Source organism: Neolamprologus multifasciatus, chromosome 8 (genome assembly GCF_963576455.1).
Source record: "Neolamprologus multifasciatus chromosome 8, fNeoMul1.2, whole genome shotgun sequence".
Classification (NCBI taxonomy): Eukaryota; Metazoa; Chordata; class Actinopteri; order Cichliformes; family Cichlidae; genus Neolamprologus; species Neolamprologus multifasciatus.
The window spans coordinates 15,741,864-15,768,133 of record NC_140446.1 but is presented as its reverse complement, the minus strand read 5'-3'; the positions used below and the strand labels follow the sequence as shown (position 1 = coordinate 15,768,133).

General features: G+C 41.5%; 1 protein-coding gene across 2 annotated transcripts; it reads left to right on the top strand.

Annotated features, from left to right (window-relative positions):
• Positions 1-3,265: 3,265 nt before the first annotated feature.
• Positions 3,266-26,270, top strand: LOC146512729 (alpha-tectorin-like). 2 transcript variants are annotated; one of them, XM_085170094.1, is made up of 25 exons: positions 3,266-3,349; positions 3,943-4,003; positions 4,113-4,136; positions 10,988-11,103; positions 15,682-15,960; positions 16,061-16,156; positions 16,300-16,465; positions 16,716-17,116; positions 17,203-17,779; positions 17,871-18,454; positions 19,280-19,832; positions 19,925-20,523; positions 20,953-21,110; positions 21,338-21,738; positions 21,906-22,102; positions 22,281-22,676; positions 22,764-23,047; positions 23,305-23,582; positions 23,701-23,820; positions 23,957-24,141; positions 24,251-24,411; positions 24,695-24,946; positions 25,102-25,261; positions 25,365-25,467; positions 25,565-26,270. In XM_085170094.1, exons 2-25 carry the CDS (start codon positions 3,958-3,960, stop codon positions 25,693-25,695), a joined length of 6,267 nt encoding a protein of 2,088 aa, XP_085026220.1. In that variant the 5' UTR covers positions 3,266-3,349; positions 3,943-3,957; the 3' UTR covers positions 25,696-26,270. The 2 variants fall into 2 exon arrangements, with proteins under 2 accessions (XP_085026220.1, XP_085026219.1); XM_085170093.1 differs by lacking the exons at positions 3,266-3,349; positions 3,943-4,003; positions 4,113-4,136 and adding exons at positions 4,976-5,051; positions 5,302-5,319.

The window sequence follows — 26,270 nt, the reverse complement described above, 5'->3', positions numbered from 1 at the left end:
CTGTTCGGTGGTGTCGAGCCAAACGGACTTTAATGTGTGTTTGAACGAGCTGACGGTTCACTCGTTAAGCTGAAAGAAAGGTGCTTTAATCACAGGAGTCACACATGTGTCCACTGTACCATCTGGGAACTCTTCTTGTTTCGTAATAACACAGTCCTCCTTCTTTTGTGCTGTTTTGTAGCAGTGTATACACCTGAGACTGTCACCTGTCTGTCTGTCCTGCACTCTCTCTCTTTTTCTTTCTCTCTGATTGTGTAATAAAAGTATGAACATGTATTTATAAGTTACACTTGTGTTTGAATCCTGCAGCTTATCACACATTTGATTTCCATGTGTGACAACTGCAAGTGTCCAGAGTGAGGACAGACTGAGGGACTCACTGCTGCACATCATCTGTGAGGCTTTGCACCCCTGATGATCCACCAGGACTCAGCAGTGTGTGAGGAAGAGGAGGAGGAAGAGCCAGCAGCAGCTGACAGATGGAGAGAATACACAGACTGTTCCCTGTTTGTGAAGGACTGCTAGGAAAGTTTAACATAACTAATTGTCTGTCCTGAATCAGTCTTATTAGATAATGTTCAAATAATTTTATCATTCCAGTGTTTGCAGTGTGGGAGAAAGTACTCAGGGCCTTCAAGTTACACACTATGAAAGGAAGAAACAAGTTTAATATTCAGAAACCTAAAGTATGTATCAGCAGCTGAATGGACCTAAAAATAAGTGTTTGTTTCAGTTCTATGAAGCGTATAGAGTATTTTGGATTAGTAGCAGTGCTGTGTTTGTTGCATCATATTGCTGTAATTGTTTATATGCTTTATATATTCTGAGGTAAGTTGATCTATAGTGTTACATCATATTCTATAATGATGCTATGTGTTTGTATACTTTCTGCCCAGTTTGACCCATTTAGCAGAAGTCAGCCTGTTTAAGGCTCTGATATCTATTCTGTATGACTTAAAGCAGTTATGACATGGTCTGATTTTCTCACCCAATAAAGGAATATTCAATATATCTGTTTACTCTTCATTTTATCAGAAACAGTTATCCCAGCTCATATAATTTCTTTTTACACACGTATGTAAGCAATGAGCCAAATTTAGTAATGCCAACATACTGAAGGAACAACATTTCTCTCTTATATATGATACACCTATATATGCACTGTCAAAGATACTTGTCTTTGAGTGAAGATTTAAGGTGATAAGACCTATAAATAACTGCAACTTGAATCTGTACTGAGGCTCAGTATTTGACACAGAGTTTATGTTCACTGCTGTAATAGCTAATAATGATTAATATAATAACTATAATATTGGCCATATTATATTTACATTACCAAAGTGATATGACTTTAGTCTCATGAACAACATTAGCTAATTGTTATTTACTAACTAATCTTAAATGACTGTTCAGTACAGAAATTAAGCCCAAAAATGATGTTTTACTGTCCTGTGGTCTCAACCTCAGATACTTATCAAATCACACAAAGCTCTTGTAGAAACAAACAAACAAATGAACAAAATATGTTTTCATTCATTTCTGTCAAACAAAGTTGTATGACACGTTTCCAGCGGTTAGTATCATGGTTGCTAGGCAACCTGGGAAGCACGACAGAGACTAGACTGTCCCATACAGATAAACTTGCCGTTTATTTTGCAAATCGAGCTCAACACTGCCCCTAGCGTCCTGGAGCACTTCTGTTGTGTTTTGGAATTTGCATGTGTTTTGGAGTTTGCATGTGTTTTGGAGTTTGCAAGTGTTTTGGAGTTTGCAATTGTTTTGGAGTTTGCATGTGTTTTGGAGTTTGCATGTGTTTTGGAGTTTGCAATTGTTTTGGAGTTTGCATGTGTTTTGGAGTTTGCAAGTGTTTTGGAGTTTGCAAGTGTTTTGGAGTTTGCATGTGTTTTGGAGTTTGCAAGTGTTTTGGAGTTTGCAAGTGTTTTGGAGTTTGCAAGTGTTTTGGAGTATGCATGTGTTTTGGAGTTTGCATGAGTTTTGGAGTTTGCAAGTGTTTTGGAGTTTGCATGTGTTTTGGAGTTTGCAAGTGTTTTGGAGTTTGTACGTGCTTTGTCTCTAGGGGCCACCGTAATGACCCACTCTAGGATTCTAAATAAACTCAGTAACCTAAACAAAATAAAAAAAAGACAAACAAAAAACCCTAAAGGGATTAGTTATAAAAGTGGTCGGTTATACACTTTCATAAAGAGGAAAAGGGAAATACTGAACTACATGTACATAGATCAGAGGTATTCTAATTTTGTATATTCTAATTAATTTTTATTTTAATTCTGTTTTGAAATTTTTTTAAGTCAGGTTACGTACTCGTTTATTGTATGAAAATGTTTAATTTTAGTTGTTATTACTGTCGGCATCAGTTTTAGTCTTTTTAATGATTACTGTATGTATGGTATATGTCATAGGCAACATTTAGGAAAATGTTACAATGCAAATACAGAACCTTTTGATAGTAGTGACATTCAGAGTCTCGATAAACACGTCAATGAAAGCCTTTTGATAGAATTTTTACAAAAGTAACAACTAATAAAACTTCCTCTATATATATATATTTTTTATTTTAGTTAGTTTTCAACTCCATATATCATTTCAGTTATTTTGCAAACATTTTGGAGTCTAGTGTTTGTTTTTATTTTAGTTAACTAAATGTTTGCTCATATCTAGTTTTAGTTTAGTTTTAGTTAACAACCTTGACATAGACATATGTGCTATGGTTAGGCACACCTTTCTGTTTTGTTTTCTGTTCTGCAAGACTGATGTTGTTTTGTTTTGTTTTTTTTGTTCTCGGACATTGTGTTGAAAGCAGATTTCCCATAGAAGATGTGGTATCTTAAAACCAAGAAAACAAAACCAAAACTATGTAGACCAGTCTCTGCAATAGTTTTAAGACCTACAGATGGGATTTGAAGCACAACTTGTTACTGACACCAATAAAAAAAGTAATAAAAAGAAAAAACAGAACTTTTTTTTGTTTTGTTTGCATTTTTTTTTTTACTTGACAGATTAAACTATATAGATTTGAATTGTCTAAGAATAGCCTATCTGAAACTAATACTATCCCACAATTCCTTACTCAGGCCTTTGTTACATTATTACATCTCCTTTTCTCCTTTTTTTAATGTGCACAATAACTCGATATTATTATAATGAATGTTCAAAAGTATGATTCATTGCTATGAGGAAACAATGTTCTTTGTGAGTGTCTCGTGCACATTAGAGGTAAGACAAAGAACATTTATTGGAACTCTGCCAGTGCTGGCAGTACAAAAGCATTGCTGCAGGGAGTCCTGTTGCTTCACATGAGATGTATATGAGCCAAAGAAGACGTGACAAGGTAATTAAGTTATTTCGATTAACCTCCTAGGACCTGGCGTCCACATATGTGGACATCACATTTTGGGTTATTTAGACCAAAATACTCAATTTTGCTCTACATGGGCCTGATATCCACATACGAGGACATTATACTGCTACTGTTCTATCAAAATTTTAAACAAATATCCTCATATGTGGCTCTTATTTTTCTTGAAAACAAAAATGTAAAAAAAAAAAAAAAAATCTGGTAATTCTTTGTTTTTACATTCATCCGGCCCCAATATTCCCAAATATCAAAGAGAAATTAAAAATGCACACCATGGAAGAGTTCGGGTCTTAGGAGGTTAAACTAAAAATTATTTTCAGACTTCTCTGGGATTGTTTTATATTATTATTATGTGCTATTATATTATGTCTATGCTTAAATTTATAAAGCCATGTTTAGATTTCACTGATATCGCACAGTAATGCCTATATTATTAGCGGAGAGTATTTCAGTGCACATCAACATTTAAACTTCAAAACATCTTCTGCTCTATAAGCTACTTAACAAATTGTGTACATATACATGTTGTATAACCACTTTTTTATTTATGTATATTCATTCTGCAGGTTTGAGTTTGAGTTATGGCGGGTCAAACCCTATTGTTTTTGCTGTTTTTGGTGAATATAGGTGAGTATTAAATAAAATCAGCCTAATGATTTATTGTTGTTGTATTGATTAGCTTATTGCGATGTGAGGATTCTCAGATTTGTATTCAAACACGTGCTTATTGTGATAGGCCATGTGAGTCCTCAGACAACAAGTAAGTGAAAGCTTTGATCACCTCTCTATAGTTTATTAACGTTCTCTTGGAGATCTATCTACTATCAAATAATATAAATAGTTAATCGATAATACTCTGAGATTATACCAGTCGATAACAACAAAGACTACTTTGACAACTACTATAATCACTGTTTCCTAATTAAGTAGCTTTAAACTCATGATTTATGTATGTGAACTTGTATGTTTGTATTCATTTATATTTTTTTATCACAGGTGTGACACCAGGTGAGTCAACATACTTCTTTAATTAAAACTTAAGTTACTGAGTGCATACTTACAATATTGAGTAGCCTTAAATGTAATTCTTTCGAATGTATTTATGTATCTATGTATTTATTTATCTGTCTGTTGTAGCAGGTCCTGTGACATCAGGTGAGTTAATATACTTCTTTAAATTAAAACTTCAGCTACTGAGTGCATAATTACAATATTGAGTAGCCTTAAATGTAATTCTTTCAAATGTATATATGTATTTATGTATCTATGTATTTATTTATCTGACTGTTGTAGCAGGTCCTGTGACATCAGGTGAGTTAATATACTTCTTTAAATTATAACTTAAGTTACTGAGTGCATAATTACAATATCGAGTAGCCTTAAACTTAATTCTTTCGAATGTATATATGTATCTATGTACTTTACAATATTGAGTAGCCTTAAATGCAATTCTTTCAAATGTATTTATGTATCTATGTATTTATTTATCTGTCTGTTGTAGCAGGTCCTGTGACATCAGGTGAGTTAATATACTTCTTTAAATTATAACTTAAGTTACTGACTCCATACTTACAATATTGAGTAGCCTTAAATGTAATTCTTTCGAATGTATATATGTATTTATGTATCTATGTATTCATTTATCTGTCTGTTGTAGCAGGTCCTGTGACATCAGGTGAGTCAGTATACTTCTTTAAATTAAAACTTCAGCTACTGAGTGCATAATTACAATATTGAGTAGCCTTAAACTTAATTCTTTCGAATGTATATATGTATCTATGTACTTTACAATATTGAGTAGCCTTAAATGTAATTCTTTCAAATGTATTTATGTATCTATGTACTTTACAATATTGAGTAGCCTTAAATGTAATTCTTTCAAATGTATTTATGTATCTATGTATTTATTTATCTGTCTGTAGTAGCAGGTCCTGTGACATCAGGTAAGTCAGTATACTTCTTTAAATTAAAACTTAAGTTACTGAGTGCATAATTACAATATTGAGTAGCCTTAAATGTAATTCTTTCAAATGTATTTATGTATCTATGTATTTATTTATCTGTCTGTTGTAGCAGGTCCTGTGACATCAGGTGAGTTAATATACTTCTTTAAATTATAACTTAAGTTACTGATTCCATACTTACAATATTGAGTAGCCTTAAATGTAATTCTTTCGAATGTATATATGTATTTATGTATCTATGTATTTATTTATCTGTCTGTTGTAGCAGGTCCTGTGACATCAGGTGAGTCAGTATACTTCTTTAAATTAAAACTTCAGCTACTGAGTGCATAATTACAATATTGAGTAGCCTTAAACTTAATTCTGTCACGGCGAGTGAAATGAGCCGTGTGAAAAATAAAGGAGGATCCAAACGCAGGCACTTGTACAGGTGTGAGGGTGGTTTATTAAACACAAAAAGGAAATGGACAAACGGTGAACGGAGCAAAGGCTAAACTAAACTGAGAACAAACTGACTACAGAACACGAACCTGGACATGAATGAGAGCGGGCGGAAACAGATGACGGTAGACTGCAGGGAAACACACAGATGAAGCAGGGTGGAAACACAGACGGACCAGCAACTACAAACACAGAAGACACGACTTAAATACACTCAGAAAATCACAGGGAGATTACACACAGGTGGGAGACACAGCTGGGAATCATTAACGGGACGAGAGGTAAAACTGAACACACTCACATGAGACACAGACCTTCACAATAAAACAGGAACAAGAAACCATCACACTAAGACGCAGACTCGACATTGAGAGACAGACAGAAAATGACACATGGAACTAGACATACTAAGCAGACACAACCGAAGAGCAAATCCTAAACACAAATAAACAGAAACATGAAACCCTAATAATAAACATAATCGACATCATCAACACAACAAGAGAACAAGAAAACAATCCCTGATGGAAAATTAAACCAAAACATTATGAACTCAAAATACTGGGTAGAAACTGACCCAGAACCGTGACAGTACCCCCCCTCCAAGGGCTGGCTCCCGACAGCCCTAAACAGAAAACAGAACAACAAAACCGAGCATCAGACCAGGGCGGGCGGAGGGGGTCCAGGAAGGAGGGTCCAAACAAAAAACAAGGAGCACAACAGTTCAGACCAAACCAAAAAAAACAGGTCAACACAAAACAAGACTATTCATGAGTCCACAGGAAAGTCTGGGGGTCGACAACACAAGAGCCAAAACAGTTCAGGGGGCCGACCGTGCACACGGCAACGGCGGCGACGAGCAAACAGTTCCGGGGGCCGACCGTGCACACGGCAACGGCGGCGACGGGCAAACAGTTCCGGGGGCCGACCGTGCACACGGCAACAACGGGCAATCGGTTCCGGGGGCCGACCGTGCACACGGCAACGGCGGCCACAGAGCAGGTCCGGAGGCCGACCGTGCACACGGCAACGGCGGCCACAGAGCAGGTCCGGAGGTCGGCCGCGAGGCCAGCGGCGGCAACGAACCCTTTCCGGAGGCCGTCCACAATGGCCATGATGCCAACCCAGAGGCCTGGAAAATGGCCGCCAGAGGCGAGGCAGAACAGGCCGAGCGGGCTCTGACGAAGGCGAAGCCGCAGAGGCTGGACCAGACGAAGGCGAAGCCGCAGAGGCTGGACCAGACGTGGATGAAGGCACAGAGGCTGGACCAGGCGTGGATGAAGACAGAGAGGCTGGACCAGGCGTGGATGAAGACACAGAGGCTGGACCAGGCGTGGATGAAGACACAGAGGCTGGACCAGGCGTGGATGAAGACGGCAGCGGGACGGCTGCGGAACCTGACGGCAGCGGGACGGCTGCGGAACCTGACGGCAGCGGGACGGCTGCGGAACCTGACGGCGGTGATGCTGCAGGAGGTGATGTGGATGCAGGCAACGGTGTAGGAGACACAGGGGATGATTCAGCAGGTGGTGGCTGAACAAACTTCCCCGGACCGTCAGCAGACGTGAGGATGTGCTTGCTGGGTCCTCCAGGACCCCCAGCAGATGAGGCGTGGTGCTGGGTGGGCTCCTCAGACCCACCAGCAGATGACACTCGAGGCTGGACGGGCGACTCGGGCCCTCCAGCAGACGACACCTGAGGCTGGACGGGCGACTCGGGCCCTCCAGCAGACGACACCTGAGGCTGGACGGGCGACTCGGGCCCTCCAGCAGACGACACCTGAGGCTGGACGGGCGACTCGGGCCCTCCAGCAGACGACACCTGAGGCTGGACGGGCGACTCGGGCCCTCCAGCAGACGACACTCGAGGCTGGACGGGCGACTCGGGCCCTCCAGCTGACGACACTCGAGGCTGGACGGGCGACTCGGGCCCTCCAGCAGACGACACCTGAGGCTGGACGGGCGACTCGGGCCCTCCAGCAGACGACACTTGTGGCTGGCTGGGTTCTCCCGAACCCCCAGCTGACGACACTTGTGGCTGGCTGGGTTCTCCCGAACCCCCAGCTGACGACACTTGTGGCTGGCTGGGTTCTCCCGAACCCCCAGCTGACGACACTTGTGGCTGGCTGGGTTCTCCCGAACCCCCAGCAGACTAAACCTGAGGCTGGATGGGCGACTCGGGCCCTCCAGCTGACGTGGCGTGAGGCTGGACGGGCTCCTCCGGCCCTCCAGCTGAGATAGGCGGCTGAATGGACCCCTCAGGTCCTCCAGCAGAGGACAGGGGCAGAGGGGTGAACTCACTGGAGCTCTCAGCAGGGGATGACGGCTGAGACTGCTCAGTAAAGTCCTCTAGTGAAGCTGCTGGTGCTGGCATCTTGACCTCTAGGGGTCCAGAGTTGGCTGGTGGCTGACACCCAGCCTCTGGGGAGGCCCTAGAGGGAGCAACTGTCTCTGAGATGGCCAGCTTAAGTGAACCAGCTAACGTTTGTATGAAGTGTGTTCCCTGCTTGTAATGAGGCTGCTGAGCTAGTGGCGACTGAGCTACAAGTAGCAGAGATGTAATAGATGGTGAAGTGGCTGACTGAACTGAGGGCAGCGCGGCGGCTGACTGAACTGAGGGCAGCGCGGCGGCTGACTGAACTGAGGGCAGCGCGGCGGCTGACTGAACTGAGGGCAGCGCGGCGGCTGACTGAACTGAGGGCAGCGCGGCGGCTGACTGAACTGAGGGCAGCGCGGCTGCTGACTGAACTGAGGGCAGCGCGGCTGCTGACTGAACTGAGGGCAGCGCGGCTGCTGACTGAACTGAGGGCAGCGCGGCTGCTGACTGAACTGAGGGCAGCGCGGCTGCTGACTGAACTGAGGGCAGCGCGGCTGCTGGCTGAACTGAGGGCAGCGCGGCTGCTGGCTGAACTGAGGGCAGCGCGGCTGCTGGCTGAACTGAGGGCAGCGCGGCTGCTGGCTGAACTGAGGGCAGCGCGGCTGCTGGCTGAACTGAGGGCAGCGCGGCTGCTGGCTGAACTGAGGGCAGCGCGGCGGCTGACTGAACTGAGGGCAGCGCGGCTGCTGACTGAACTGAGGGCAGCGCGGCGGCTGACTGAACTGAGGGCAGTCGCTTCCTCCGTGGAGACGGCTCCGACGGGCCAGGTAACTCCTCATCCGGCGGTACGGACGGCACGTCCTCCGTTGAAGCGAGTGGGCGAGCAGTAGTGGCGGGGGGGTGGAGGTGTAGTTCGTGGAGAATGAAATTCTGTACGAGCGGGTGCAGTGAGTCCAATAACCAGGGGTAACCGGAAACAAGGTGTTGTAGGTCGGCTTCCACAGTGCAAAGAGATGCTTCTCCCTCATGCTCCAACCACTGGCCGATCAATTTAGAAACAGAGGCAACAACTGCCTCCTGAAGCTCCTTGGGTGGACTGAATGCCGCTGGATCCATGGCTGGCTGGTCCGTACTGTCACGGCGAGTGAAATGAGCCGTGTGAAAAATAAAGGAGGATCCAAACGCAGGCACTTGTACAGGTGTGAGGGTGGTTTATTAAACACAAAAAGGAAATGGACAAACGGCGAACGGAGCAAAGGCTAAACTAAACTGAGAACAAACTGACTACAGAACACGAACCTGGACATGAATGAGAGCGGGCGGAAACAGATGACGGTAGACTGCAGGGAAACACACAGATGAAGCAGGGTGGAAACACAGACGGACCAGCAACTACAAACACAGAAGACACGACTTAAATACACTCAGAAAATCACAGGGAGATTACACACAGGTGGGAGACACAGCTGGGAATCATTAACGGGACGAGAGGTAAAACTGAACACACTCACATGAGACACAGACCTTCACAATAAAACAGGAACAAGAAACCATCACACTAAGACGCAGACTCGACATTGAGAGACAGACAGAAAATGACACATGGAACTAGACATACTAAGCAGATACAACTGAAGAGCAAATCCTAAACACAAATAAACAGAAACATGAAACCCTAATAATAAACATAATCGACATCATCAACACAACAAGAGAACAAGAAAACAATCCCTGATGGAAAATTAAACCAAAACATTATGAACTCAAAATACTGGGTAGAAACTGACCCAGAACCGTGACAAATTCTTTCGAATGTATATATGTATCTATGTACTTTACAATATTGAGTAGCCTTAAATGTAATTCTTTCAAATGTATTTATGTATCTATGTACTTATTTATCTGTCTGTTGTAGCAGGTCCTGTGACATCAGGTGAGTTAATATACTTCTTTAAATTATAACTTAAGTTACTGAGTGCATAATTACAATATTGAGTAGCCTTAAATTTAATTCTTTTGGATATATTTATGTATCTATCTACTTATTTATCTGTCTGTTGTAGCAGGTCCTGTGACATCAAGTGAGTCAGAATCCTTCTTTAAATTAAAACTTAAGCTCATGAGCTTATTGCATTGTTGATTCCAACAATAAGTGCCTTTAGAGGAAATCTTGTGTATTAGACACATATAGTGTCTTTATTTATTATTAATATAAACTATATTACAATATATTTATATTATATAGCTGCCACTAGACAAGCATGTAAAAAGAAGTGAACAGAAAACACTAACAGTAATCCAAACGTTTTCCTCTGGCATCAAAATTTTAGCTGCACATTATTTTAATATAAGAGTTATCTCATCAGGTGGCTTTTTAGAATAATCTGATCTGAGTTCAGTCTGAGGCCACCACCTCCTTGTTGGTTGTTGTTTTTTAGTTCTATAGTGTTCTGTTTTTGTGTTCTGATTTATTCTTCCTGCTATGACAGGCCAAAATGCTTTCAAAAGGATTTATTCTGGTTCTTCATGCTGTACAACCCCAATTCCAAAATAAAGTAATGGAATTGGAATCTAAACAACGATTTTCAAAGTGTTCCTTCATTTTTTTCTTTTTAGAATCACAGCTTTTATAAGATTTGTTGCTGCCATCAAATTTGAAATGAACCAATATATTTTTTAATGGTACAGTTCTAAGTTCAAACTGTTTGTGTGTTTAATTTCAAATACATTGAAGTTTCTGAGATTTGCAAATAACTTCAATGTATTTTTAGTTACCTTTTTGACAGTAACTTTTTTGGAATTGGGGTTGTATTTATTAAGAAAGCAATCTGTAGGATACAGTGTTTGAAATGCAGCATAATGGGGCAAATCCCCTTTTTACTCTTTTAAGGTACCCTCTATCCAATATCTGGAACAACAAGCGCTCGTTCAGACGATGGAAGTTCCCCTCTTATTGTCCTACAGCGTGCTTTCCTGTATTTTGGACAGTCGTATAATCAGATTTATGTAAGTAAAATATGTTTTGGAAAACTAAAACATCTTTGTTTTATGCATAATAAAACAAAGATGAAAAAAATATGTTTTGGAAAACTAAAACATCTTTGTTTTATACATCTGCATTTTAAATGCTGATGTATAAAATGTTCATTCTCCGGTTTGCAAATCAGTTACAACCACAGAGCTGAATTGTACATGCTTAAAAAAGAAAATGAAAAGAAAAAGAAAAGAAAATTCGCTGTTAGGAAAGTAATAATGTATGTTCAATTTCTACATTACTTGCTGACTTGTCATTTTCATCCAGTACCAAAATATATAAAAATAGTTGAATGCTTCTGTGTGGCGGAATGTAGGACCAATAATTACTTACAAGGAAAATGTAGCTGTAAAGCAGTGATGATTTATCGTAGACTGCAAAAAAAGATGGCTGGATGTAGCTTTTGGGTCTGAAAGTGAAGTCAATGCTCGCAATATGTTCCTTAAATGTATGTTTTTTCTAATGACCACCAGGGGACAACTCACATAGTTTGACAAAGGCAGCTATTTAGTAAGAGTCCCACATGTTAATGTGTGTATACAGTGGGGCAAAAAAGTATTTAGTCAGCCACCGATTGTGCAAGTTCCCCCACTTAAAATGATGACAGAGGTCAGTAATTTGCACCAGAGGTACACTTCAACTGTGAGAGACAGAATGTGAAAAAAAAATCCATGAATTCACATGGTAGGATTTGTAAAGAATTTATTCATAAATCAGGGTGGAAAATAAGTATTTGGTCAATAACAAAAATACAACTCAATACTTTGTAACATAACCTTTGTTGGCAATAACAGAGGTCAAACGTTTACCCTAGGTCTTTACCAGGTTTGCACACACAGTAGCTGGTATTTTGGCCCATTCCTCCATGCAGATCTTCTCAAGAGCACTGATGTTTTGGGGCTGTCGCCGAGCAACACGGACTTTCAACTCCCGCCACAGATTTTCTATGGGGTTGAGGTCTGGAGACTGGCTAGGCCACTCCAGGACTTTCAAATGCTTCTTACGGAGCCACTCCTTTGTTGCCCGGGCGGTGTGTTTTGGATCATTGTCATGTTGGAAGACCCAGCCTCGTTTCATCTTCAAAGTTCTCACTGATGGAAGGAGGTTTTGGCTCAAAATCTCACGATACTTGGCCCCATTCATTCTGTCCTTAACACAGATCAGTCGTCCTGTCCCCTTGGCAGAAAAACAGCCCCATAGCATGATGTTTCCACCCCCATGCTTCACAGTAGGTATGGTGTTCTTGGGATGCAACTCAGTATTCTTCTTCCTCCAAACACGACGAGTTGAGTTTATACCAAAAAGTTCTACTTTGGTTTCATCTGACCACATGACATTCTCCCAATCCTCTGCTGTATCATCCATGTGCTCTCTGGCAAACTTCAGACGGGCCTGGACATGCACTGGCTTCAGCAGCGGAACACGTCTGGCACTGCGGGATTTGATTCCCTGCCGTTGTAGTGTGTTACTGATGGTGACCTTTGTTACTTTGGTCCCAGCTTTCTGCAGGTCATTCACCAGGTCCCCCCGTGTGGTTCTGGGATCTTTGCTCACCGTTCTCATGATCATTTTGACCCCACGGGATGAGATCTTGCGTGGAGCCCCAGATCGAGGGAGATTATCAGTGGTCTTGTATGTCTTCCATTTTCTGATGATTGCTCCCACAGTTGATTTTTTCACACCAAGCTGCTTGCCTATTGTAGATTCACTCTTCCCAGTCTGGTGCAGGTCTACAATTCTTTTCCTGGTGTCCTTCGAAAGCTCTTTGGTCTTGGCCATGGCGGAGTTTGGAGTCTGACTGGTTGAGGCTGTGGACAGGTGTCTTTTATACAGATGATGAGGTCAAACAGGTGCCATTCATACAGGTAACGAGTGGGGGACAGAAAAGCTTCTTACAGAAGACGTTACAGGTCTGTGAGAGCCAGGGATTTTCCTTGTTTGAGGTGACCAAATACTTATTTTCCACCCTGATTTACGAATAAATTCTTTACAAATCCTACCATGTGAATTCATGGATTTTTTTTTCACATTCTGTCTCTCACAGTTGAAGTGTACCTCTGGTGCAAATTACTGACCTCTGTCATCATTTTAAGTGGGGGAACTTGCACAATCGGTGGCTGACTAAATACTTTTTTGCCCCACTGTATATACCTATGTGTGCATCAGGTCACTCTTTGAACATCTTTCAGCTTTTGCCACGTGTGGAGACCAAACACTGTTTGGTATTTCTGCCACGTCTGCACATCCACATATCAGGTAGCAAGTTAATGCAGGGTGTCATTCCTTTCCACCAAAAGCTTACTTTATGAATCACAATAGGTTACCAAATTGTTAGCGATTCTTAGTCACTATTAAAGACACTATTAAAGTGCTGTCAGAGTTTGTTGTTGCATACAGTTAATTATACATGACTGCAGTGCAAGATGGTGCGGCTTCCCCCTGTGGGGCGAGGGCACCTGGACCTGGGATATAGAGTATGGTTGGGGGTTGTGATTGTGTGTACAGTGTCCATTAGTGTTTGTCTTCACGTTAGGTGAGTGCTGAGTATTGGTATGTGTGCATGAGGAAGGGAATGCACGTTTGTGTCTGTGTGTGCCTGTACGTCTGTGTCTATATGTCAGGTCGGGACTTAGACTCCACCTCTCTGGGAAGGAGGCCTATCTCCCCTCGCCACACTCCCTGCCGGTAGCTGATGCCTCCAGGTGTCGGTGCGTTGGTGGTTCTAGGTATCTGGGACTGGGTGCCCGGGGCTCAGTCGGGTCCTTCTTAGGGGTTGGGGGCCCTCAGGCCTCTGGGCCTGCGGCTTGATTCACTCTGGCACAGCTGGCTGCCGGCAGAGCCCGCGGGCACGTCACTGCAGCCCCCTATGGCTTCTGCTCTGTGGCTGCTGGGTGACCCCTTGTCTGGGGGTCTCCTCAACTCTTCCCAGGAGGGTGACATGGATGCCCCTCCAATGGTCCTCCTTGGGCTCTCGCACTCTGGGGCCTGGATCTCCTCCATGCCTGCTTCATGTCTTGGGGGACAGGGCTATAGCTTTTTTCTTTTCCTTCCTCCCTTTCCTATCCCCCAGCCATGTCTGTCCCATCTTTAACAACTAAAAATATAATAAAATAAATAAATAATAACAACAAAGAGGGATCAAATAGACCACTATGGCAAGGCCGTGATGATCCACTTGGTAAAGTAAATCTGTAGGGTATCTTTGTTGGCCTTCAGACAGAAATTTTGATGGTTAAAGAACCAAACGGGACAGGCAAAATAAATAAAACTCCCGCCCCAAAAAATTGTAATAAAGGTTAAACAAAAGAAAGAAAGAAAACTCCTAGTATTCTTCTTTAGATAAAAATTAGACATTATTTCTGGTACACGTCTTTGAATTCTGTCTGTAGAAGACATTCAAAGTTGGTTAAGTGCAGTTCATGTGGTCACAAAAAAATTGATAGGGTATTGGTCTTCTGCATAGAACTTTGCGATCACCAGCTAATGATGAAATTTACTTCACCTGGGCACAAGCAGATCCTAATGCAGATCTGTAATGTTTATCTTAGGGTGGATCTACTTTCTCAGATAGACCCCTTTATAATCAGCTGGTTTATAACACATAGATAGTAGTGGTCAGAACTATCAACTAAGGCTTTGCAGTGTGGCCATTTATCTTTTACATGCAATCTATGGGCAAAATCAGCTCAAACAATTTGCACTGTGTCACTAATAAGTAAAATTCCAGTTTTTGCCAAATTAGCTCATGTTTGTTCTGGGCATTGAACTAAAGCATTTTGACAGTAAGCAATCTCTTATACTGGAATGTGGATGAGTCAGAAAACGAGCAATGGTATTTTATCTCCAGCTAACTAAACTAGTATAAATATGCAGAATGGCTAGCACAAAGCTAACATTATCCTTATAGTTGCAAACTAGGTATAGAGTACTTAAATATCAACTTATATTTTGAGATTTAATGTTTTTAATAAGTCAAAAGTATTTTGTTCATCTTTGTGAATCTGACTCATTACCCCGTCAGTGAGTGATTATTGTTTCCTCTATTTATTTATACTACACTACAGGTATAGTATAGGTTTGAATGGTACAATTTGATATCCCTGTGTTGGTGCTGTTCCTATATCATCATAATAATGCTCGTCCAGGGCCAACATCGCAACTGATCATGAGCATGTCTGAAAATTGAGTTCGCATTAGTCAAGAATCTGGCTAATGCTATTAAAAACTATCACTAGCAAATCAACAAGTAACATAAATTTGGCCAACAGCAAACTTAACCCTGACAATGTATTTATTAAAATGTTTTTTCCTTACATTACATACACATCCTTACATTTCCTTATAAAGACATAATATTACAACAACGTGACTGGTCAGTTGTAATATTGATCCTGGACCAATATTACAATGATGATGCAGGAACAAGACCAACACAGTGATATCAGATCCACCATTTTAATAACAAGTGATCAACACCTGTGTCTGAAGTGCCTACAGTTGATACCTAATTTATACTGGTTTTGACTTACAAGAATGTTTTTATTTTCTAGGTAAACCACAATGGGCATCTGACCTTTGATGCATCATGGCATAGCTACACCCCGCAACTGTTTCCAATGTATGGATCCAGAGACATCATCGCTCCATTCTGGACAGATTTAGACAACAGAGGAAATGGTCAGATCTACTACAACCAATACACCAGCGGCAGTGTTCTCCAGCAAGCTACACAGGACATTAATCAATACTTTCCAGGACTCAATTTTAATGCAAACTGGGTCTTTGTTGCAACTTGGTATCAGGTGGCATATTATCCAATGACTGGAACAGTAAGTCACCTCTTACTAAATTATGCAATCAATATGAAGTATAGGGTTATAATACCTATGAATATATATACTTTAAAAACAAGAAGTTGCTTTTTTTCAGCAAACAACAGTCCAAGCTGTCCTGATATCGGGTGGCCAGTACTCATTTGTGCTGATGAACTATGGGCAAATAGCCTACACAGCATATTCTATACAGGTTGGTACCATTTAAAATATAATATAGTAAAAACATATATTTTTAGTTTTTGTGGCCATCTCTTACTTTAAGTGAAATGCAGGGATATGTAAATACAAAATAACCATGCAATTATTTTTAACAGTGTGACATGTCATTTTCAGGCTGGATATGACACAGTCAATTCTGCTCACCATTTTTCCATCCCTGGATCATTCTCAGGAAATGCAACAGGACAGTTCTCAAATTTCCGTCTCAGCAGCAATGTCCATGTGCCCGGTCGCTGGGCCTTCAGGACGGACTATGGATCAAGAGGCTGTACTTTCAACAGTAAGACCTGAACTAGAGAACGATCATCATAGCCAGCTGATCAAAATTCTACGAGAATTCTATGAGAAGAATGTTATTATATTAAATAACAATCCCCCTCTCTAGCCCTTCATTTTTTGATCTTCACTCTGTGAAAACAATAAACAAAAATGAATCCTAAAATTTAAAAATTAACACTGTTTGCGTAGTAAGAATCTCTTCGAGTTGAAGTAAAAAAATGTAAAGTATTCATTTTTCTATTGTTTCAAAGGTTTACCAGTGCAGCTTGGTGATTCCTTCTGGAGTGACAGGACCTGTGCACAGAGGTGCACATGCACCTCAACAGGCCTGCAGTGCCGCAACCAGCCGTGCTCCTTTTCACAGATCTGCCAGCAAACTTCCTTCCAGTTTTCTTGCCAGACAGTGCAGAGACGCGCTTGCACCATAAGTGGTGATCCCCATTACTACACCTTTGATAACCGACTGTTCCACTTTCAGGGCACTTGCACATATGTTCTCTCTGAGCAATGTAACAGTGGACTGCCTTACTACAGAGTAGAAGGCAAAAATGAGCACAGAGGCAGTACTCGAGTCTCTTGGACACGACTGGTGAAAGTGCATGTCTACAATGACACAATTGAGCTTGTCAAAGGACGTCGTGGTCAGGCTAAGGTTGGTCATTTTGATTCTGGATAAATTCTACACTTTATGACCAGATATATTTTCTCACTTGATATATTTGCTGGTTTTTTTTACAGGTTAACGGGAACTTTGCATCCACTCCATTCTCCCTTAGCAATGGCACCGTGCAAGTTTATCAGTCAGGTTTTTCTGTGGTCGTCAGCACTGACTTTGGTTTATTGGTGTCTTATGACACAAATTTTCATGTCCAGATCAGCTTGCCCTACACTTATCAGAATGAAACATGCGGTCTTTGTGGAAACTTCAACAATCAACCTCAAGATGACTTTCGCACACGCCAGGGCGAGCTAGTGAGCTCTGATGTGGTTTTTGCTAACAGCTGGAGAGCATCTGGGGATGATGAGCCTGGTTGTGAGGCACAGTGTGGAGGTCTGGCCTGTGCTGGCTGCACTGCACAACAGACAGCATTGTACAGCAACACTGACCACTGTGGTATCCTCCGCAGTAGTTCTGGACCTTTTGCTGCTTGCCATCAACAACTTCCTCCACAGTCCTTTGCGGACAGTTGTCTGTATGATCTGTGTGTAGGAGGAGGGTACCAACCTATTCTCTGTCAAGCCTTAAGTGTGTATGCAAGTCAGTGTCAACAAAATAATATTCGGCTGCAAAGCTGGAGGAGAACCGGCTTTTGTGGTATATTAACCAATTTTTAAAAATTATTTCATAATATAATTTTATTAAAATGCCACAGATGCTAAAATCTAATTTTTTCTCTGCTTTCTAGAAATCCCATGCCCAGCCAACAGCCACTTTGAGTCTGAAGGCACAGGATGTCCAGCTACTTGTCTCAATCGCAACTCCACCCACAACTGTCCTCTCCCTGTGCAGGAAAGCTGCATCTGTGATTCAGGCTACATCCTCAGTGGTGGGGTCTGCGTCCCTCATGCTGAGTGTGGCTGCAGCTTTGAGGGCCGTTACTACCGCTCTGGACAAACTGTAATACTAGACGAAGACTGTGGGAGACGTTGTAGCTGCAGTTATGGCTCCATGACTTGCCACTCTCATGGTTGTGGGCCATTTGAATCATGCAGGGTGGAGGATGGAGAAAGAGGATGCAGACCAAATAGCTATGAAACATGCTGGATCAGAAGCCCAGGGTCATATCAGACATTTGATGGACTGACATACCAATATCCTGGGGCGTGTCGACTGACACTTGCCAAAGTTATGGGACTGTCCAGTCACCCAAACTTCACGGTGACAGCAGAAAAAGTGCCAAGAAACCAGCTAGACTTTTCTAATGTGCTAAAGTTTGAGGCAGAGGGGACACAGGTCTCAATTGAGATGGAAATAAACGGCAAAGTTCAGGTAAATGACAAAAATACAATTAAAAGTCATTTTAATGTGTCATAATGAAAGACACAAAAAAAAAGTTGACACAAGCAGATAAGCTACTAATAATAGGGAATCATTAAGTAGAGATCACTCTGTACTTATGCGGACATTATTCTACATTGTTGTTTTCATTGTAACCAGAATATTACACCAGAAAATCTGAAATAGGAAAGGTTACCTTTAAATACTGTCACTTAGCTTTGAGTTTCTTTTTTCCCTTATAAGAATGAATTCCTTTATAGTGTACCAAAATTATTCATTTTATATTCAATATTCATTTTACTTTTACTTTTTAATTTAGTATGATGTTATTTAACTAACTATCAATTTGTCCTACTGATATACTCCTTCATTTAAACAGACCATCACATCACAGGCTTCCATATGATCATTATAGTATGACATTTTTATAGTACCACAGTATAGTAAATACAACAGATGTTGATTGTAGTGGTGTATATTGAAGCAGTTGAAACAATTAGCACTTTAAAGCATAATAAATTAAAACAGTCAAGATGTAAGATAGACAGAAAAGTTTGTTGCAGAGTTTATGAGCTGCATTAAGGAAGACCAGTTAGCTCTAAGAGTCAATCTGGAAATTGTTACAAATAAAAATGATCTATTATAATAGCTCCAAACTGGTTGTTTGGTAAAAAAATTATTATCTACTATATTCTACAATAAGTACCAAGCTTAGGACTTATTGGGAAATGACAGATGGAAACATCATTAACAAAATGGTCTTTACTTGAAAGTGTTATTATAATTATTATGACTGACTATTTTAACGCCTTTTAGGTGGCTGGTCAGGTGATCAGGCTGCCTTTCAGCGCAGGGTCCAATGGAATCCAAATTTTCTACAGCAACCTGCGCAGTGTCATCATTCGCACCTCCTTTGGTGTAACTGTGCAGACAGTCTGGCCTCACTTTGTCCGTGTCACTGCTCCTGGTGTCTACAGCGGTTCACTGGGTGGACTCTGTGGTAACTACAATGGTCGTCAGCATGATGACTTCCGCACACCCAACGGTGTCCTGGTCAATAGTTCTCAAGAATTTGGAGACAGCTGGCGAGATGGCTCTCTGGCTGCTCACTGTGTGGAAAGCAGAGGTCATGATCCTAGGACCGATTTTAATTCTAGTGAGTACTGTGGCATTCTCAGATCACCAGATGGGCCATTTGTACCCTGTTGGTCTGTGGTTGACCCAAGGCAGCAGGTGGATGTATGTGTGAAGATCATGAGGGGCTCTAACAATCCAGCATCAACTCTGTGTGACGTCCTACGAGATTATGCACTAATGTGTCAACAGAAGGGTGTTGCCTTAGGACAATGGAGAAATGCAACTGGCTGTGGTAAGAATTCACTTGTTTTTGAAGTAATTCTAGCCATGATCTCCAAATGTTTAAAAATGCTTTTTTATGATAACCTGTTTGTTTTTCTCCAGCACTAACCTGCCCGTCAAACAGCCATTATGAACTCTGTGGAACCTCTTGTCCTTCTGCTTGCCCCAGCCTCTCTTTCCCCTTCACCTGTGATACTGTGTGCCAGGAGGGCTGTCAGTGTAACAGTGGTTTTATCCTCAATGGTGACCAGTGTGTTCCACCAACATCTTGTGGATGCTATCATCAAGGACGCTATCGCGAAAGTGGTGAGCAGTTCTGGGATGGTGAACAATGTCAGAGCTTGTGTACCTGTAACGGCACTACAGGGAACGTCCGCTGTACTCCCAACTCCTGTGGGCCCCAGGAGTCCTGCCGTGTGGTGGAGGGCGGGTTTGGCTGCCATCCCAACCCTTCTGGCACCTGCTCTGCCTCTGGAGACCCTCACTATTTCACCTTTGATCGTAAGGCCTATGACTTCCAAGGAACATGTCGCTATGTTCTGGTGACCCTATGTAATGCCACTAATGAGCTGAATCAGTTTTCTGTGGAAGCTAAGAATGAGGCATTGAATGGGTTGCCAGTTTCAGTCACAGCAGAAGTTTTCGTGAATTTGTGGGGCTATCATGTGCACATGTCAAGATACAACAGGGGTATGGTAGAGGTGAGCGGAACTGTTTCTGAACAATTACTCATATTTTACATCTTAAAAAGCAAAATTTAAAGCCACAGACAGTTGCAGATGAACCTACCATGAGAGAGACCTCCACTTAACTGTAAAGTATTGTTAGAAAATGGACAACACAAAATTGCTGTAAAGGAACGTTAAAGAGAAAGTAGTCTGGAAACTTCAATTTCTTCACTAAAGAGCCTCACTGAGTTTATTTTTAACAATGAGCTATCACTTACACTTGTAGGGACAGTAATAAAAAATAACCAAATGTGAGAGATCCTTGGTAAATAATTGCCATGTGCTGTTGGTCATTGTGCTGCTATTACATTTGTTTAGTACTGACATATGACTACGGATAAAGGGCATATGAATAAAATTAAACATTTTTGGCTTTCCTAAATTGTTCTTCCAATGTCCCAGGTAAATGGAATAACACAGAATGTACCAATTCTCTTGAATGGAAGTCGAGTATCTATCTTTGCCAGTGGATCTCGAACAATTGTCCGCACTGATTTTGGCTTAAGCATCATATACGATGGATGGAGTACAGTTTCTATCACTGTGCCTCCAAATTACAGGTATCTGCCATTCATCTTCGCTCAAAATCAGCTGGTGTTGCAATTATTCACACACTCACACCTTTAAAAGTGTTCATAGTTGTGCACTACCACACTTTTATAACATAATTCGAATGTACAAGATTTTATTTGGCTCAGAATGGTTTTTTGGGGTGTGCCATAAGATTGATAATCCTCCCTACAGTAAAACCAATGAATCTGTTTTATCTTACTGTTCTCATCAAAAGGGGAAAAACATGTGGACTTTGTGGAAACTTCAATGGAAATTCAAATGATGACTTCTACACCCCATCAGGAATAACAGTCGCATCTCCAGATGAGTTTGGGAGAGCCTGGAAGGTCCCAGGAAACTACACCTGCAGTGATGGATGCGGCTCATCATGTCCGAGATGTCCCAATGAACAGCCCGCTAGAGATCAATGTGAGGTGATCCAGGCAGCTGATGGCCCCTTCAGTTTCTGCCACGATAAGGTGGACCATGCACCATATTTCAACGACTGTGTGTTTGACGTGTGTGTGGCAGGAAATCGAGGTCATGACCTCCTTTGCAGGGCTCTTGAAACATATGTAAGAGCCTGTCAGTCTGCTAATGTTCAAATCTACCCTTGGAGACAAAATACCACCTGCGGTGAGTAAACCTGTCATTGTGTTGCTGATATAGTATCAAGCACAAGAAAATAAAATGCTTCTTTTTTGTTGTTGTTTTTGTAAGTGTGTTGAAATATGGTGTCTAAGTTTCATGACTGTTTTTTTTTAACCACTTGACATCCATCTTTTGCTTTCTTGATTTTTCAGCATTGAACTGTCCAGCCAACAGCCATTATGAGCTGTGTGGTACTGACTGTGGCCACACCTGTGCCAGCAGTAATGATACCACCTGTGAACAGGCTTGCTCTGAGGGATGTTTCTGTGACGAAGGCTACCGCAGGAGTGGAACCAGTTGTGTCCCAGTGGAACGCTGTGGCTGCCAGTATAATGGATTCTACTATAATGTAAGTTCTACAAAGAACCATAGAGCTATATGAAAGAGGGATATAGTTTAAAGGTTTTAATTTCATAAATGATTTGAGCAGATAATTAACAATGACAGCTTGGCAACAGTAAATACATGGTAGGCTTTACTATGAACTGTGGTTATTCTTCCTCTTTTTGTTATATTCTCTCACACAGGCTGGCGAGTCCTTCTGGACAAACAGTTGCTCACAGAGATGTGAATGTCACGCTCCAAATGACCTGCGATGTTCTGCTGAGTATTGCACTCCTGCACAACAGTGCTCCATCAGAGACGGCCAGCTGGGCTGTTACGATGCCATGTCCACCTGCACAGTGTGGGGGGATCCACACTACATCACCTTTGATGGAGCAGTGGCTCATTTCCAGGGAACTTGCTCCTACATCATCACTGAGAGCATGAACCATGGCACTAACGAAACCCAGTTTCAAGTGATAGCCACCAACAATCACCGTGGAAACAACCGTGTGTCATTTGTGTCTGCAGTGGACATATACCTCTCAAATAATCCAGAAAGTGTGCACATCAGGATCGGACCCAATAAAAGAGTAACGGTAAATACTAAGCTTTCTACGTTTCGCTCATATGAACACCTTCACAGCAGGTACTTTGCATGTCTCTCATAACTCTTGTTCTTCTAGGTAAATGGTGGAGAAGTGTCTCTTCCCACCTCTGCAAGAACTTTAGCTCAGGTGGTAAGGGAAGGCAGCTACACAGTTGTCGATGCACTTGACCTGGCGGTCCAGTTTGATGGCCAGAGTACTTTGTTGGTAAGAATTGCCCAAAACCGTCAAAACAGAGTCACAGGTATGTGTGGAAACTTCAATGGCGACTCTGGGGATGACAAAGTCTTACCCAATGGCACACTGGCACAAAATGACAATGACTTTGGACAGAGCTGGAAGTCAACAAGAAGCCAACCAGGGTGAGCTGTTTGGAACTTCTTTAGGATATTCCAAAAATAGAGTCTTGTTGACCTTCATCAACTAATATAACATAATGTCTTGCTTTGAATGAGAAGATTTTATGGACATTTAAGGACAACAGCATATATATTACATCCCAGTAAAAATAATAAATGTACTGTTGTGTTGAGTGTGAATTGGGAGTGTAGATGTACAGGACATTTTACCAAAGTACACAAAATTTCCCAAAGTGTTAAACATATAATGTCTTTTCCAGATGTGGGTCTACTGATCAAAGAAGTGGCGATGGACTGAATGACTGCACCTTTAGAGAAGAATACTCCCAACTCTGCAGTGTCATCACCAACACCACCGGTCCATTCAGAGCCTGTCACCTGCACTCTCACCCTGAGCCATTTTTCTCTTCCTGTGTCTACGACCTCTGCCTCTACACTCCAGCCAATGGCATGCTGTGTTCTGCTGTCTCAGCCTATGAGAAAACCTGCTCTGTTCTAGGGCTAGACATCCCTGACTGGCGCTCTGGTTTACTGTGTGGTAAGTTTGTGCTGGATAATTAAGTGATGTCTTTTTGATGTCTTTTGATAGAGCTTAACAGGTTTTTCTTGAAAGATTGGCTTTCTTTTATTGTACCCCTGTCACTCTTCTTCTGCAGAGGAGTCAGACCCATGTGAACAGCTGGACTGCACCGAGTACGAGTGGTGTGGTAAGAAGGACGGTGTCTATGGCTGCTTCTGTGATGAACACCATGACCGAGGCAACAATGAAAGCTATGGTGAAGGAAGCTCCTATTTAAACCTTGTTTTATTTTTGGGTCATTGGCAATGGTACTGCAGTGCAGTTTGTACAAGAAAAATGGGATTTGTTAGTTATTTGTTTTCTTATTCTTCTTTTTAAACTTGTATTAACAGACTCAACCATCACTTGTGCCAGTAGTTCAGGCACCATGTCCGTGTCCCGTTGTCAGCTATTTGAGGCTGGCTTTCACTCTGATGCCCTCCATCTCCGAGATGAATCCTGCAATGGGACTCTTGAGTATGGTCGACTGGTGTTCCACTTTGACAATGACAATCATCTGTGTGGGACAGCACTCAGGGTATATTATGGATAGTCACTGGTATTATACATGTCATGTATTGGGAAATGCAAATGACATCATATTCAATCATATTCAATTTGTAATGTTTCGTTTTTTTTAATTTTAGAGCAACGGAACACATTTCATGTATGAGAACATCGTCCAGGGTTTTGTGGATCCTCATGGAAGACTTATCAGCCGCCAGAGGAGCATCAATCTGCGTTTCTGCTGCGAATACCCCCTGAATCAGGCCTTGTCTATGGCTGTGGGCATCAATCCTGTAGAAAGGTAACAATACATCTCCTATGCATTATATACAATACTTAGATTCGATTTTTACATATTCCAGTGTTTTATGTAATTAAATGTGCACTTCAGGCATCTTTTGGGAACTTATTTTGAAAGATAGTGCTTTAAGATCACAATCCTGACAATGAGACAAAAAATAACATGAAAATGAGAACGTCATTTTTGCCGCACATTAACATTACACTTTTTGATGTTCATGCATGTTAATAATGTTCATCATTTAATAATGAACTCATTTGTAGTATTATTATGTTTTTTGTAGCATCATTAGGAAGAAGATTGCAACCGGTCAAGGACAGTACAGCATGAGAATGATCCCCTTCCAGGACCCTGGCTTCCGCTTCCCCTTCAGCGGTGACACAAACATACAAATGGAAATAGATCAGAGGTTATATGTGGCGGTGAGAACAGAAGGAGTGGATCAAAGCCAGATCTCCACCATTCTGGACTCCTGCTGGGCCACACCAGTCAACATGCCAAATTACCCCGTCCGCTGGGATCTTATTACTGCAGAGTAAGAGCACGTTTACAGTGTCACCTTGTATTAAAAACTTGAAAGAATTAGCCCGAGACAGACCTCTCCTCAATTTTCCACCAATTCTTCCTCATAATGAATTCTGCTGCTTTGCTTTATAATCTGGGATATTTAAACGTCTACCTGTCTTGCAGGTGTCCCAATGAAGCCGATGGAACAGTAGAGCTGATTCAGAACGGCATCTCTATTGAGGCCCAATTCTCCTTCAGGATGTTCACTTTTACCAACTATTCATCCATTTACATTCACTGCAATGTCCACCTGTGTCTTTTGAGACACAACAATTGCACAGCTGTACGTACCACTGTTTTAAATTCTTATTGGTTTTCATTCTTACCTTATAAATTTAAAAACTGTTAAATCTGCAGAAGCCTATAAACATTTTTTTTTCTCTCAGCGCTGTTACCCGGGTTACCACAGGCGCGTTAGGAGGGATGCATCCTTCCATGACACTTCATCCATCTCACTTGGACCGCTTGTTTCAAGGCCAGGTAGCAGAGGTACATTGAAGCTCTCATGTCTCTTCACCTTGCACTCTTATAGATCACATAAAGTTTACGAATAAAGTAAATGTAAACTTTGGTTCTTCTCTTGCAGACCCAGTGATGCAATTAAACAGTGGCCAAAGCCAAGTGACACCTCTGCTGGCCCTGCTGGCCAGTTTGATCCTAGCCAGCATGCTGGTAACTTTGCTGGTCAAACGGTTTGCTCCCAAAACTCCAGTCTAGAAACCGCCAAAACTCTGGAGATCAAAATTGATCCATATTTTGAAAATCATTCATTATTCAGTTACTTCTAAATGGTATTTTTCATCTGAGTGTTCTCTTTTCTTTTCTTGAGGAGTGTTTCTTTAGTTGTGGTAAGGTGTGCAGTAAGTTTGCTTTAAATCTAAATGGGATAAAATATGTGTGATATTAAAGTTTTAACCTTCTTGTTGCATTCACTGTTTGTTGATAAGATTAACTTGTTCTTGGTTTCTGTGTGAGAGTTTTTATAATTAAATCTACATCATAATTAAAATAATGATGTATAATCAAGGGCAAATCAAGGATTAAATAAAGTATTTAGTGCACATATACTTGTCTCTCAAAAACTCAACCAACACTACTTTGGATTTACAAAATAAAGTGATAGTACAAAGTGAAGTACAATAAACTGGGTACCTACGGTTTGAGCTACAATTTAATATCATTACATGATTACTATTTTTGCTTCGTTTTATCAGTTGAAATAAAAGTTAATGAATGATCGCCTAAATGTATCACAAATCATTCATAACATTGAATAAAAATCTGATTATGAA

Excerpts from the sequence above, each read along its gene's own strand:
- LOC146512729 (XM_085170093.1), top strand. The coding sequence starts at position 4,991 with ATGTATTTATGTATCTATGTATTCATTTATCTGTCTGTTGTAGCAGGT. Across the intron at positions 11,104-15,681 it reads AGTCGTATAATCAGATTTAT|GTAAACCACAATGGGCATCT; the intron begins GTAAGTAAAATA and ends TTTATTTTCTAG. Across the intron at positions 23,048-23,304 it reads TCAACAAGAAGCCAACCAGG|ATGTGGGTCTACTGATCAAA; the intron begins GTGAGCTGTTTG and ends TGTCTTTTCCAG.